Below are 15,730 nucleotides of genomic sequence, written 5' to 3'. Positions count from 1 at the left end.
GTAGCCGAGCAACTGGGTCGTCACAATACGCCAGTCACTACTCTTGATGAACTGTGGTATCGTGTTGAGGCTATATGGGCAGCTGTACCTGTACAAGCTATCAAAGCTCTGTTTGACTCAATGCCCAGGCGTATTACGGCCAGAGGTGGTTGTTCTGGGTACTGATTTCTCGGGATCTATGCACCCAAATTGCATGAAAATGTAATCACATGTAATCATCTGCATTTCTTCTTGGTGTAGCAATTTTAATGGCCAGTAGTGAATGATTGCCCTGGCTCATCCGGATAGCCACAAGTGCTCGTGACGTGTCAGTGATGCAGATTAGTATGACAGAGCCATCTCCTGTTGGGAGCCGACGGCGTGCCGACCAGACTGTGGAGCCGGAGCAGAGTCGCGGCCGTGGACACGTCAGCTGGCGGTGACGTATCGACCGCCTAGGTGGGGGGTGTCCGTGACGGCGGGATGACGGACGGGACAGCTGCGGCCCGGGTCAGCTGCGCAGCTGTGGCCCGTGGCCGCTAGGCGCGCGCCGCGCTTCCCGGAGCTGCGCTACGCAGAACGCTATCTGGCAGGGGAGGGCCTTTCCTTTCCATGCCCGCGCTTCTTTCCGCGAGTGCGCGAGCGCCGATATCGCGCGCTTCCTGCCGACCCCGGCCCCGGCCTGCCTGAGGTCGTAACCAGTAGCCAGTAGCCGTCCAACTAGTCAGTGAGTGCGTCCCGCAGCCGCCAGCCGCCGCCGTCATGCTCGTCCGCTCCAAAGCCGTCCTCGCCGCCTGCTTGCTCGTCGCGCTGCTGCCGGTACGTCGCGCTGCGCCGCCACTGTGCACCAGGCTCTGCGTACCAGTGCTGTGCTTCGACACGAATTTTGACTCAAAGCTTACGTCGCATCTCGACAAGTCTCTTATTCTGCTCGATCTAGCGACTCGTGTTGGTACTACATCCGCGACGTGCCTTACCGTTTTTAATGCAATATTGATTTTAACAACAAGAGTGACTGTGAAACACGGACAACAATGTCTTCTAGAGGAGAGGTCACACGTAGCGACAGCTACTAATAAATAATTAAAACACAGTCACGAGGCAGCGACGTCTGTTGGTAATACGTCTACGAGTCTTGCAGCTGTCATTCTCGCGTTGGGAATTACAGTTAGTTTAGTATGATTTATTTCGCTACAGTATTGAATATCATTTCTCGTTTCATCTGACTTTTGTTTACGCATTGTTTAAATGATGGTGCCATTCTCACCCGTTATTTAAGTATGCGAAAACAGATCGAAGCGGTAACATGCATCTCGCTCGCTAAATCATTACATGCTCTCTTTAACAAATAAAATATTGTAACTGGGGCCGAGTCAAGTAATAATTTTGAAGGAGGACGTTTTCGCCGTTAACTATTAGCCTTACTTAAAAATCAGTAAAATTGTTTTGTTATTTCCGTGCATACTGATACTTATGGACTTCTGTTACAAATACGGCAGGAATTTGTATGATGCTAGGATTCAATGCTACTTATTTCAATGTTTGCAGAATTTGTCAAATACTAGGGTTGGAACTTTTAATAGTGGAAACTATTTATTTATAGCTCGTACAAAGTAGATACGTATTTCAAAGTTTCGCTGACTTTCAAGCCAGTCACCAGCATTGTGTACAACCCGTTTCCAGCGATGTGGAAGTCGTAGGGCTTCAGTCCGGAGCCGCGCTGCTACTACAGTCGCAGGTTCGAATCCTGCCTCGGGCGTGGATGTGTGTGATGTCGTTAGGTTATTTAGGTTTAAGTAGTTCTAAGTCTAGGGGACTGATGAGCTCAGATGTTAAGTACCATAGTGCTCAGAGCCATTTGGACCATTTTGAAGTCGTAGGATACTCTTAGCAGTACCAGTTGTGTTGACAGTTTGAGTGGCGCGGTCTATTGCCCGACAAATGGTTAGCGCATGAAGTGTTGCCTTCAGTTTAGAAATCGAGTTGAACGTACGAGGGCTTAAGTTAGTGGAGTGCAGTAGGTGGTATAGCACTTAGCAGCACCACTAATCAAAAAGCTGGTCGTAGGTTGTGCTCCAAAAATGAACAGCATAGAGACAGAAGTGATGACACTTTCTGCACGACCTCACCATCATTTTGCAGGACAATGCTCATGCACGTACGGTGCAAGCTGTTACTGGTTTGTTTGACTGATGGGGCTGCTAAGTGCTATACCACCTTACCACCTACTGCACTAGCCTGACATAAGTCCTCGTGAGTTCAGCTCGATTTCTAAACTGAAGTAAACACGGCATTCGCTTCAGAGCTGCTACAAATTCGTCAGACAATAGGCCGCTCCGCTCTGTCAACACAACTGGCACTGCTAAGAGTATCCTACGACTTCGACATCGCTGGCAACGGGTTATACACAGTGCGGTGACTGCTTTGAAGGTCAGTAAAACTTGGAAACACGTATCTATTTTGTACGAGTTGAAATAAATAGTTGCCACTATTATAGTTCCAGCCCTCGTATTAAGCAGAGCTGTAGCTTCTTGTTGTGCCTAATTCGTAGTTTCTCGGGTATCTACTGCACTCACACCGCGCTAGCTGTCTCTATACTGTATCAAGCGCGTATCGGGAAATACCGTGCTCAATCGAAGACTAGCATCGTTTGGCCAGACCTGCTCCGTGCAAGAGTAAGCAGTAAACCCAACACGCATGCGCTGTTCCACGAGTCCAGATATATAGGTCGTCTTGTTTGCTGTGTGGACTGTAACCGAACTCTTAATGACAGTACACAGAGGAGGTGCCTTGTTAGTAGTAAGTGTCCACTTACACTACTTTAGCTCACAACAGGGGCTGCTGAGTTGCGCAGATGACGAGAGAAGAATGCGTGCGACAGAAATGTAGTTGGTCTGCATTGTGACGTAGTCTACAGCAGAATAGTAAGCGTCATTCTAGAAGCATTTTCGTGAGTGCAGTTATGTCAACATTGCGACTGTGACTGAAATTAAGGGGTTCGAGCGACGTAAATATATTAGATCGTCTCGCCTCTTCACTGAACTGATACTTGTGAAATAATATCTGTTTGCTGTCAAAGTGAACGCAAACGAGAGGAAGTCTGCATTTTGCGATTCTGTTTCTGAACTCGCCTAACAAATAATTACGAGGAAAAAGAAGACAATTCGGCATACATTGCAACGGTCCAAAGAGAAAAAATTACGGATTTCCTTCAGAAGTCGATGCCATCCTGGTTTCTCATGGTGCAAACGAACAGTTTTCTTCACTCTTACCAGACACAGGTTCATTGTTAGACTGTTGCAGTCAGTGGAAAGTATAAGTGTTCACTTTGCGTGTGGTAGTTATCAAGTAAGAAACTTTTTCGACTGCGAGAATTGTCAATGGAAAAATATGTAGCTCCCGCCTTTGTTAAAATTAAGAACATATTTGCGACACGCTTAGACACGCTGCAGAAATCTGTACTATATATAAATTTCAAATTTTTACTATATTTTTGTAGGTGGATCGCACATTAAAGTAATTTTCTATCTTCATTGAGAGCGTGGCGTTGTGGCGACTGCACACAGTTGGTACAGTAGCGACAACTTCAGGGCTTGGAACCTGACCATAAATCGGAGGTACTTGGTTCGATAACCAGTGACCTACTCGGGTTTCTGCGGTGGAGGGATCTAGAAGAGGAACCACTCGGCCTCGCTAGGTCAAAGAAGGAGCTATTGGATAAAATAAGTAACCTGCAGTGCTAATCGCCGAAGTGGCTCAAACAATAGGCTTGCACTAGACTCTCAACAGCGTGGTATTACTGATTATTAGCTCTTTTGAATTGATGTTATATCTCGAATAAAAAAAGCTTTGCCACTGACCGACTGCTGTTCCTGGGGGGGGGTGGGGGGGGGGGGGGGGAGCTGTGGTGTGACTGTGTGGCGCAGCAAGCCACAGCGAGAACCTGGCGCGGGAGGAAGAACTAACAGACTGATTGGCTGCTGGGCCCCTACTACTTGACTTGCAGAAACGTCAGTCGCAAAGCTACTTTGATGAAATTATAATCAGCTGTCTTTATTACTGAACGCTTAACACAGTAATTAAAGTACTGCAGTTAGAGAACTATGTGTATCACTTCAAACAGCGTAACCCAGTGCGCAAACTACTCGCGCAGTAGTCCTCCTATATTTGAGAATGAAAGCACTTTGCGAACATCACCAGATTTTTGATATCATTTGAAATTTTTTCGGAACTTTTTCTCGCTGACATCCTCACAAAATGACGAAAAGAAAAAAGTTTATCGCGTATACCACTGTTTCGTCCGTGCAGTAAAACTGCAGCATCGGGCAGGTCATATTTATTTATTACTTATGTACGACTAACTCTACTCGGAACACATTTTGAAGACAATGTCCACATATACTGCTGAGTGTGCCTGGAAAATTGCATCGTTGTACGAGACATAGCGCAGGGGATACGACGTTTTGTACATGGGAATTCGATTCTTCAAATAAAAATGGTTCAAATGGCTCTGAGCACTATGGGACTTAACATCTGAGGTCATCAGTCCCCTTGAACTTAGAACTACTTCAACCTAACTAACCTAAGGACATCACATAGATCCATGCCCGAGGCAGGACTCGAACCTGCGCCTGTAGCGGTCGCGCGTTTCCAGTTTGTAGCGCCTGGAACCGCTCGGCCACTCCGGCCGGCCTCTTCAAATAATCTGAGGTGGGGGTGGATAGTGGTAAATGCTATTTGTTGTGCTGGAAACGGTGGCATTATATTCGGCAGTGACATACTGTTTTTGGAATTATATAAATTATTTATTCGCTTTGTATATTTTAGTGCTGCAGAAATAGTGTTCCGAGCTGATCACATAAGGTCGCGAACTGAAAAAGCAGATAGAATCTTTAGTGACAATTGTACGAACACAAAGAACGGGAGTGTTTCTCCTGTTGCTAGAGCTCGTAACTAAATCTACCGAGCTATTACAGGTAACTGTGGTCTGTAATGAAACTACATACTTCGCTTAACGTAATTCATCCGCCCTTGAGAAGACAAACGCAGAGATGCAATCTGTACAAGGTTTGCGGCGAAACTTTATCAAATACAGAAGGGGAACGCGTTAAACATGGAGGCAAAGAATGTGTAAAGTACGTGTGCTGTCTCGTATCTCTGTATTTGCACAGCGATGGAGATGAGCATGCTCCCTACGGGCACTCTTTACTTCCTGGAATCGGTTATTAACAGCAATTTCAGTCCATATTACCAGGGAATTAAATAACTCCGAAATACGTCTCGCGGTCGTAAAAACAAACTTGACTGAAACACAGTGTCTCTAATAAAGTGATACTCGTAAGTCTCGCTCGTTTACTTATTTACTCATCCAGTGATCACCGGCCACGTGGGTCATGCTGTGCGTTAACAGTTAGTCCTCACTGCCGTCTGTCTTTTTTGCTGTTTCCGCCCAACTGACTACATTCACAGTTTCCGTCTCAGATCTGCTAAAATATTCGCACTCTGTTTTTTTCCGTCTACTCCAGTTTTGTGTCGCTTGATTCACTCATTGGTATTAGTTGGACAGCATATAAAAGGTTTTTTTTCTCTCTGGAAAATTTTGTATCTTCGTATGAATGGCAAGTTGCGTTGTGGCTCGAAAAGTCAGCTGTACGCAACGGACGTCCTTAGGACACGAGGTCGTGATTCTACTACAACGCCCGCAGTGTACTGTTATCGACCAGCAGACGGCCTTGCGCTCGCAAGCGAGATAGCAGCTTGGTATTTACACTAAAAAGTGGAAGCGGCATAGTCCTTCCTATGCCCGTATGCTTTTTCCGCAACTATGTGGTATGCGAGCGGATGTTGGTTTCATTTTCACTGCCCGGTTTTCAAGCAGGGCTTCATGCTGTTGCAAAGCTTGTTCGGTCATTTCTCCCAAGTGTCTTACAAAACGTGCTTTGTGTCCGTGTCTCCCTCTATAACGCAGTGAGCTGAATTTCGACCCGGGGAAACAAGAGGGTGTCCAACTTCAACAGAACCATGCCTGCCACAGCAGTGTACTGTTCAGGCTAACTTTCGGCCGAGAGATCTTTACTATCCATGTATGTTAACATGTGATTTTCTTATCAAATTGCTTGACTGGTAGTTGCCGTCGACTTGTTCAAATGGTTCAAATGGCTCTGAGCACTATGGGACTTAACTTCTGAGGTCATCAGTCCCCTAGAACTTAGAACTACTTAAACCTAACTAACTCAAGGACATCACACACATCCATGCCCGAGGCAGGATTCGAACCTGCGACCGTAGCAGTCGCGCGGTTCCGGACTGAGCGCCTAGAACCGCTACATCGACTTGTTCATAAGCCGGTTTGAACTGTAGGTGAACCTCGTTTGTCTCTGACTCGAGAAGAAAGGAGGTAGTGGGTTTGAACCATAGAGTAGAAATACCTCTGGAGTAAGCATCCTGATGGGCAGAACTGATTTTGTGTCTTCAACATGCAATACTAGTCCGGTCACGTGATCTCGGGAGGCCATAGGTTTGCCCATAAAACGCCTTGTACATTTTGAATGTCATTACACGCCTAGTATAGATAGATTCTCTTTGCAAGTGTCGTGGATTTGGTATAGACGTTTCGTAACCACCATAACAATTTTTACTTCATCCCTGGAATAAACCGGATTCTAAGCTTTGAAGAGCTGCTTTCCAACAAGTGTGACAGCTCAGATGCATCCACTTGTTAGTAACAGGTTCAGGCGCAGCTATTTTTCTATATTACACTACACTTAATTCTAATGCTGAGTCCGTCGTAGTAAATGTTTGCTGCGATAGCACTGCAAAAAGACTTGATAGCAAGTTACTCCCTCTAAAAGTGTGCGAAAATGTTTCGGATTTGCCGCATATTAGCGATTGTACCCCTGCTGCTTCGTAGTTTTTTCTGCGGTATCTGGGTATTATTTTCCTCTTTCTTGCGGGCTAGCGCACAATTTTGCTTGCTGGTAACACTTTGGCGTATTTATTTACCACATTTTATATACATGCTCGCACTACAGTTCAGACTAGGAAAGTAGTGAAAAAATTTCGATCGTCGATTAATTGTAGGTACTACAACGCCAGATGTAGTACATATATTAAAAATATATATCGTATATGAAACGTTCCATTCTCCTCCCCTCCTCACCCCCCCCCCCCCCTCCGAACAAACAAAAGGTTAGAAAACAGTTGCCCATGTAACATTTATTTTAACTCTTCGGTGTCACTTGTTGAGGCATATATCATACAACAGCATCAAGGGATGTAGTCAGTGACACGCATGAAGGAACATGATGCCATTTTATGTACTAATATCTGATGCTTGTTAATCAGTGGGCAAAGACAATAAATGGAAGGTAAAACCCAAAAAAGCCGTTGAATTTGCACTTTACCAATACAAAAATGTCTGTCACAAAATTTGGTCCTGCGCATATTTGTAGTAGTAAATGGACGTCGAAGATTTGCAATCTGGCAACACTGTAATCAGGTGTATGGTAACTCCTCTATCTGGATATGACAGTATTGCCGTGCAGTTGGTGCAGTGGAAAGCGTTTTGGGTTAGTCTTTTTTGCTAAAAGTAGTCTGAGTGGTACAACATGTACCCGTTATATAGCGGTTAAAGTGGGTCTTCTACAAAACATTTGCAGTTACGTACTACGAACACACAAATTGAAATACAATCGTTTTCATTGGTCAGCTTTTAAAGAAACCTTTTTTTGCACGTCATGGGCTCAAATTGTTTTGCACCACAGCATCCACAAGATACCAAACTTGTCATGTGCATACCATTCCCCATTGGTCCCACGTTCTGGTCCATTACATTTCGTTAGTGCCTTACGTCACCAACAGGGCCAGAACGTACTTCCCAAATTATTTCGATAGGCCCATTCAGGAAGGGTACATAGAAAACAGGTTTCGAATCTAGTAGATGCAGTGGCGCGAAACAGTTCACGTCCACGACGCGCAAAAGGCTTCTTCAGAAACTGACCAGCGAAAACGACTGTACTTACGTTTCTGTGTTCGTAGTACGTACCTGAAAATATTTTGTAAAAATCCACTGTAATCGCTATATAACGATTAAGACTCCTCAAATATCGTACCACGCAGACTACTTTAGCAAATACAAACGAATAAGCACGGCCCGGAATCGGACCCTCGATCTCCCGCAGCCTAACCCAAAACGCCATCCACTGCACGTGCACAACATTGCTACTATATCCTGAGAGAGATAGTTACTGTACAGTTGATTACAGTGTAGCCAGATTGGTAATCTTCGACGTATATTTACTGCCCGAAATATGCACAGGACGAAATTCTGTGAGACATTTTTGTATTGCTGGTATGTGAGGAACATTTTGCTTTTGAGTAAAACACGAGATCATTTTTTCATGTTCCATACATGTGAAGTATATTTCTGTTTAAAACAAACTGACCGTCAGTTACGCAGGTGCGAGTTATCAGAAATTTCTGAGGGGAAACAAATCTGATTTTTGCCAATCTGTTTTGGGGTTCATCATTGTCAAAAGAAGTGGGCAGTTTTCGAGTGGATTTCAGTTGCCATTTATGTCTATGAATACCAAGAAATTACCGCTGCAGGTCACCAAAGACTAGGTTTCAGTAGCTACTGGGAAATGAAGAAGCTTGCACAGGATAGAGTAGCATGGAGAGCTGCATCAAACCAGTCTCTGGACTGAAGAAGACGACGACGACAACAACAACAACAACAACAACAACAACAACATCGCACACACAATAAAACATTCAGAACATTAACTCAGAATGCAACTGAAACAGCACAATACGTCAAAGTGCTCATAAAACACTGAACACAAACTTTTTCTCCTTCTATGCATTTCTCTTTGCACTCCTAGCAACAACAATGTTTCACCTTTTCTGCGACTTACAAACAGATGATGCAAACGGAAGAAATGCATGTAATATAATAAGTTTCGAACTCTACGGAAGCCGTAAACAAACGGCGGTATTCCTGTATCACGTGACAGTACCAGTTTAACGTTGATAACATGCGCTGAACGCAGTGCTCGGTCCAGAGATACTTCCACTAATGGTTCGAACGCCCTGTTCGGAGAGTGATATTAGTTTTAAATGTGCCGTTACTGTGGTTCAGCATGAGTGTCCAAATAAAGGTTGAATTGAGAAAGTTTCGAGTCCTGAAATTGTTCATTGTAGCACTGAAAACTGATGTTCATCCTGGATTAGGTGGCACACTCCTAGTGGACTGTGCTTCAGGACGCTGTGTTGTCGCTACGTCCACATAAAATCTTCACAGATGAGAGTGAATGGCAACGTGCTTTGTATGAGTGTACGCCTATGTACCTCTCTTAATATCTCTAATCTCATTAATGATCATTCTTTTTATTTCATAGTGAAGGCAGTGATTTTCAGTTTATCCAGTGGCAAGTCGAAATGCGTATCCAACCAAAGTACAACCTGTTCTTCTTGTGAAGATGGTCGCTATGACCGAAACCAGTAGAAAATAAATAATAGAATTCGTACACCTGATGGCAGACACACAATCCTCCGAATGTTTTATTTTATTCTGCTTCCAAGAAATTGTACTCTATTTTGCCATCGATTTACATAGTGTACATAATTCTACAGAGAAAATAGATAATTGAATATTTACTGACCTGAAAGCACAATCCGTCATTTCTTCCGCAATAAATTTTTTACGAAAAGCCGGATAAGTGAACTAGACAAATGGTTCAAATGGCTCTGAGCACTATGGGACTTAAATGCTCAGGTCATCAGTCCCATAGAACTTAGAACTACTTAAACCTAACTAACCTAAGGACATCACACACATCCATGCCTGAGGCAGGATTCGAACCTGCGACCATATCGGTCGCGCGGTTCCAGACTGTAGCGTCTAGAACCGCTCGGCCACCCCGACCGGATGAACTAGACATTTTTGCGTCATCAACTCACACTATTTCTTAATCACACCCGATACAGAGCTATGAAAAATATGAATACTATTAAAATAGACATATTTTATTCTACACTCCCTAGGAAATTAATATAGCTGTATAAAGGTGAATGTCTTCAGTAAACAAACTACAAGGCAATCTTTGCGAGGAAAAGGTGAAAACAGCCAAATTAGTTGCATTAGTAAAAAGGTTTATTAAAATTCCATGACATAGGTTTCGACGTCTTTAAAAAAGTCTTCTACGGCAGAATCAGTGATTGACAGTGGTTGTATAATGTTGCGGAGATCCATTATAATGGAAGCGTAAGTCACAAACGAAGGTAAAATTCGCCTCCATAACACTACAATCACAACAAACAGTGCTGAATGTCACAGGTACACACGTGAGAATGTCTCTTTCTCAGAGAATTTTTGCGGGTAATACACGTCTTGTAAACAGAGCCGAGAGTCGGCTCACCGGCAGGGTCCCAGAGTGGAGCAAGATACAGTCGCGCTCTGCGACTTTAGACCATCATGTAGCTGGCAGTTTGCATCCCTCGAAAATTATTCACCACAGCTCTCAAACAAGGATAACTACCTGCAGTGTGAGGTGAGCTGAAAGTACTTGGTGCCCTATTTTACAGTTCGTACACTGCCGCGTTTGGTAATATATTTTGCCGTACTCGTGCACACGTTAAATAACAGCACCCTTAGAAATGCGTGTTTCGAGCCATAATATATTACATGGCATGTTTCTGAGCGAAGAAATTGCCCGTTTTATCTCCTGAACGAACAGCAGAAGCAGTTAGCCAGCTCTTCACGTAGTGCTACGTAACAAATTACGTACAAAAACATAATAGACATGTTACATAGAATTAATAAGCTAAAATAAAAAATGCCGCCGAAGAGACTGGATCCCACGAAAATAAAAGAATATTAATGAAAAACTAGCGCTATGCGCCCCATCAGCTAGTAACTAGGTGCTCTACGAACGTGTACTGGCATTGTCGTGTTGGATACGCACTGTGAGTGAATGTCAGCGATGTGTCGGCGAAAAAAAGTAATGCATATCGATATAGTTTTAATATCTCCATAGAAGAAACTTGCTACAATATCTACAACTGAAGCAATCAGGTAAAGAAGTTTGGTAACCTAGGTTAATTAACATAGACTAGTGACGTTATGGTTGAAAGTAATCGTTATGGAATTCGGAAAAGTTCCATTTATCTTCGGGTAATACATCGGTATCTATAATTTTGTATGATGTGCATTTTTTGATTGTATTATTACATGTTGAAGTGTTGGACAGATCATAGGAATTTACGTGTGGTTTCTTGAGTGAATACATACAAAAACGTTCAAATGAATGTGTGTCCGGAAACGCCAGATATCTGCCTTATTTGGCTTTGGCTTTTGAATGTCTGTGGGTATCAAAATGAAATTTGTGTAATTTTTACTTCACCAAATATTAAAGAGAATAAACGTAGTTGGTGCTAGAAGTATTAGTGTCACAAGCAGTCCGACTTTAACATTAATGGATTTACGCATAGTAGTATCTAGTAGAATGGCAATTTTGGGTCCAGTCGTAAAGAATATTTCTTCCCTCTCTATCGTTGACATTCTTGTGAAGTTTCGGTATCATTGTGGATTTCCCATCAAAAGCACCTACAACGGAATCCTTGCATGCTCAGGAATCATCCCGCCGCCTAATCCGCTCGCTTATCCTGCACTAACACTGTCGTTAACGTTTATTCACTGCCACAAAAGTATTAAAAATGCAACTGCAGCCCACGCTCTTCCATTGCAACCTCTTCCTTCATGCACAGAACTACGACAGAAGGATGTCGCGGACAGTGATTTTTCAGCCATCACAGGCTGTGTGTGAACGCTACTGACATCTGCTCTCGCAAGACAATCGGACACTTCTAGAAAGTACTTGCAAAGAACTATCAGTGAAAATTCGCCCTTAGTGTATATCCCTCTGCGAGTACGTCTGAGACTACCGAACCGTGTGAGAGCAAAAAACTATCACGTGTATTCTAGCCCTTAGAAAGCGCGTCGCAGCTGCGCCTAGTGAACTCACAAAGTGCTATTATGAAGCACTTTCTAACGACAGTCATCACAATATGTTGTCATTTTATTTTTATGGAAGTGAATTTTATCGTCGTTTGTGGCTAATGGCAACATCTTAACGTGCCTCCATAATCACTGATTCTTGTGAAGATGTTGTTTTTAAAGATGTCGAAATCTAGATCAACGGGTTGTAATAACCCTCTTTACTATTTCATACGATTTGGCTGTTGTTCACCCTCTCCTCATGAAGATTGCATTGTATAATTCCTGCTTCCCGCCATGTTGAAGATTTTAAAATATAAGACGTTGATTCCGCTATGTAGTATCCGCAGTCATCAGTGACTTTAAAAATTCCTATCTTTCACAGTCAAACTAGGGACACCAAAATACGATATGGTTTGCATAAGCTTCTGACTTAGTATCACACCCACTTGCAGGGGAGTGGTAAATTTTGATTTTATATAAATGTAGAGAAAAAGAGGAATGGTTGAAGTTGACTGGTGGCGGAAATCTGATCGATCCAAATGGGTCCTCGTAAACAGTCATTTCAGAAATTTGAGGTAATGCCGCATGATACTAACCTGCGTTTGTTGGGGCACTTTCCACATCTCTTCCTGTTGAGCTTTCTTCTGTAGCACGTCAAGTTCCTCATTATAGAGAATGCCTTCGTGAGTATGCTCCCTAAATAGTTTCATTGCCTGTGCCTCTCTCTTTGTGTTTCGATTGTTAAGAGACACGTGAAGATTCTTTGGCAAACACAGAACTTAAAACATTCCGAAAGGCACTTCGCGAAAAGAATACGGTTCTTCAAAGGATTCCAGTATAAAATCTCTCTAATACTTGCGTCAAGGCCATGCAGACCAGTTACGGAATGAAATTTTACTCTGCAACAGAGTCTACGCTGATCTGAAGCTTTTTGGTGTGGTATCGGCCACTATCCTATGGGCCGCACTAGCAAATACGCGCTCCGCCAATTACGCCGCCGCGTTTCTTACAGCTTCCAACACGGGCCCGAGAGCGCTGTCACGAACAATTACGACGCTGCAGATGAGATGCAAGCATCCCCTCTCCGGTGCATCAGAGGCGGGTGTACTTAAGATTGCCGGCCGATGTGGCCGAACAGTTCTAGACACTTCAGTCTGTAACCGCGCGACCGCTACGGCCGCAGGTTCGAATCCTGCCTCGGGGCATGGGTGTGTGAAGTTCTTAGGTTAGTTAGGTTTAAGTAGTTCTAAGTTCTAGGGAACTGATGACCTTAGGTTTTAAGTCCCATAGTGCTCAGAGCCATTTGAACTATTTTTAATTAAGATTCACTCAGTGGGCCCATTTTGGGTATTTGCCAATTGAATAACATTTAAAGACTTTCATAATGGCCAGGGCTCGTGAGCTACTGAATATTATTATATTGAAGACACTCTGACTTTTAAATCTGCGGGAACCGTACATGTTTGATACTGTTACCAACTGACGCAGTATCTACAGCAGCGAAGTTACGTTTTTTTCTTTTTGATGTTAGATGCATAATAAATTGTCTGAATTCCCTGGTAATGAACAGCATCTGTTCCTCGTTCCTGTATCCATTAAAGAACCACACAGCGTGCAAGGAAGTTAAAACAGGCTGGCAGATTAAAACTGTGTGTCGGACCAGGACTCGAACGTGGGATCTTAGCCTTTCGTGCTTAAGAGCACTTCACGCATAGTTGATAGCGACAAGCTACGTTCTTCACTGATGATGTGTGATAACAATCCTGCAGTTATTACGTCATCCACCCTTACTGTATAAGTCCGTCTCACGTTTTGTAATCACTAATTTCTAGCGTTCGTTGTGTCCACGTACCAGAAATTGCTGCGTTCGCGCCCCCCCTTTTTTTTTTTAATAATTTGTTCTTCATTTTTCATACACAGGGCATGTTTCCGAACAATTCAACTATCGACAGTGTCATTGTGAACAGAAAAATTCACAAAGCAAATTAATGAAAAATCATTTTGCAACCTAGACTGCATATTCTTTCTTGGAAAAACGTTGTGCTGTTGCCAATTTACATGCGTCTGTCTGAAAACAAAATTTTTTACGGTGACTGTTAATAATGAAATTGTTCAGGAGCGTGTCCAGCGTATGAAAACTAAAGCGCAAGTTACGGCTCAAAGGTAATAAACATGTTATTTTAACATCATTGCAGTTTCGAGGCATACGGGGTGCAAAATATTCTCGCAGTAGTTTAATAGGAATCTATTCTACATCTACGTGATTACTTTGCTGTTCTTAATAAGGTGCGTGGCCCAGGGTTGAATGATTCATCTTAAAGCTGTATCTCTACCGTTCAACTGTCGAACAGCGCACGGGAGAAACGAGCGCTTAAATTTTTCTGTACGAGCTCTGAATTTGTCGTGGAAATTATTAAAAGCGTCTCTCATTGAAGTACGCGCTATATTTCGAACTTACGCAAAACTTTGCCCAGTCTTGGGAATTTTAGTTCTTTTAAATTTGGCATGTTTTTTTACTAATACTAATATTAGAGAATCCAAGAGACAGTTAAGATATTTGGGTATTTTGTTCTAGAAGAAAGGACATTCTAGGATATAATAACAGGAAGCTGTGGAATGCAGAATGCTCTAGTGGTAGTATCTGGAACGACCGCCATCGTCGTGACATTCAGGGCGTAGGGCGCAACATAGTCTGTGATCGCAAATTCCTCTTTATCCCAGCACTGGGTGAAACGACGATCCAAATAAGAGATGTATGCAGAACATTATTCCTGCTGTAACTAGTCATCCTTTTAATTCGTTGAAATTGTTGATATGCAGATCTTGATGAGCACCCAGAACGAGAAATGCATAGTTTACGTGTAAGCAAACACGCCAAACAGAGGTTATTGAAGTATGTAATTAAATCATCATCGTCATCATCATCATCATCATCATCATCATCATCATCATTTAAGACTGATTATGCCTTTCAGCGTTCAGTCTGGAGCATAGCCCCCCTTATACAGTTTCTCCATGATCCCCTATTCAGTGCTATCATTGGTGCCTCTTCTGATGTTAAACCTATTACTTCAAAATCATTCTTAACCGAATCCAGGTACCTTCTCCTCGGTCTGCCCCGACTCCTCGTACCCTTATGTAATTAAAATATATTTAAAATGATCTGTGACTGATTTGTAAATTATACGATGGAACACAACAAAACAATTCGAAAATGTCTTGTTCGTTTTATGCGATTCAGTACCGGTATGGTAGAAGACCCAGTGGCAAAGTGAGGACTACATGGATAAATGTGAGTAATTACAAATGGCATGCGAAGGACATGGCTTGCGGAGAGTGGAGGTACTAAGCACCGCACTCACCCGCAGTTACAGAATGCCGAGGACTTGCCGTTAATCTACAAGGGAAACCACTGACAGTACGCTGTTAGCGAACCATGCGGCCATGGTGTTTCATTGTTTATGTGGGAACTGTCCCAGTAAAGGATAGGCAGAGAGACTGGCAAGATTGAGAGGTTAGTGGAGCGTTTCTTGGACGGAAGGAGAAAGTAGGCCCTGATTGTTACACTTCCGCCAGTTCTGGTGGTGTTTACATAGTTTCGTTCAACCTCTGTATTTGCAATATCTAAATCAGAAGGGAGCGAGGTGGTGGCGCAGTGGTTAGCACACTCGACTCCCATTCGGGAGGACGGCGGTTCAATCCCGCGTCCGGCCATTCTTACTTAGACTTTTCCGTGATTTCCCTAAATCGCTT

At 43.2% G+C, this 15,730-nt stretch overlaps 1 protein-coding gene across 1 annotated transcript in view; it reads left to right on the top strand.

Annotated features, from left to right (window-relative positions):
- The first annotated feature begins 656 nt into the window (after window positions 1-656).
- Window positions 657-15,730, top strand: part of LOC124783169 (syndecan) — a 248,223-nt gene continuing 233,149 nt past the window's right edge. The window contains exon 1 of the mRNA XM_047254001.1: window positions 657-798. Within this exon, the coding sequence (XP_047109957.1) occupies window positions 742-798 (57 nt within the window). The 5' untranslated portion in view covers window positions 657-741. The remainder of the gene's footprint in view (window positions 799-15,730) is intronic.

Source organism: Schistocerca piceifrons, chromosome 1, assembly GCF_021461385.2.
Source record: "Schistocerca piceifrons isolate TAMUIC-IGC-003096 chromosome 1, iqSchPice1.1, whole genome shotgun sequence".
NCBI lineage: Eukaryota > Metazoa > Arthropoda > Insecta > Orthoptera > Acrididae > Schistocerca > Schistocerca piceifrons.
This window is presented reverse-complemented; position numbering and strand designations above follow the sequence as displayed.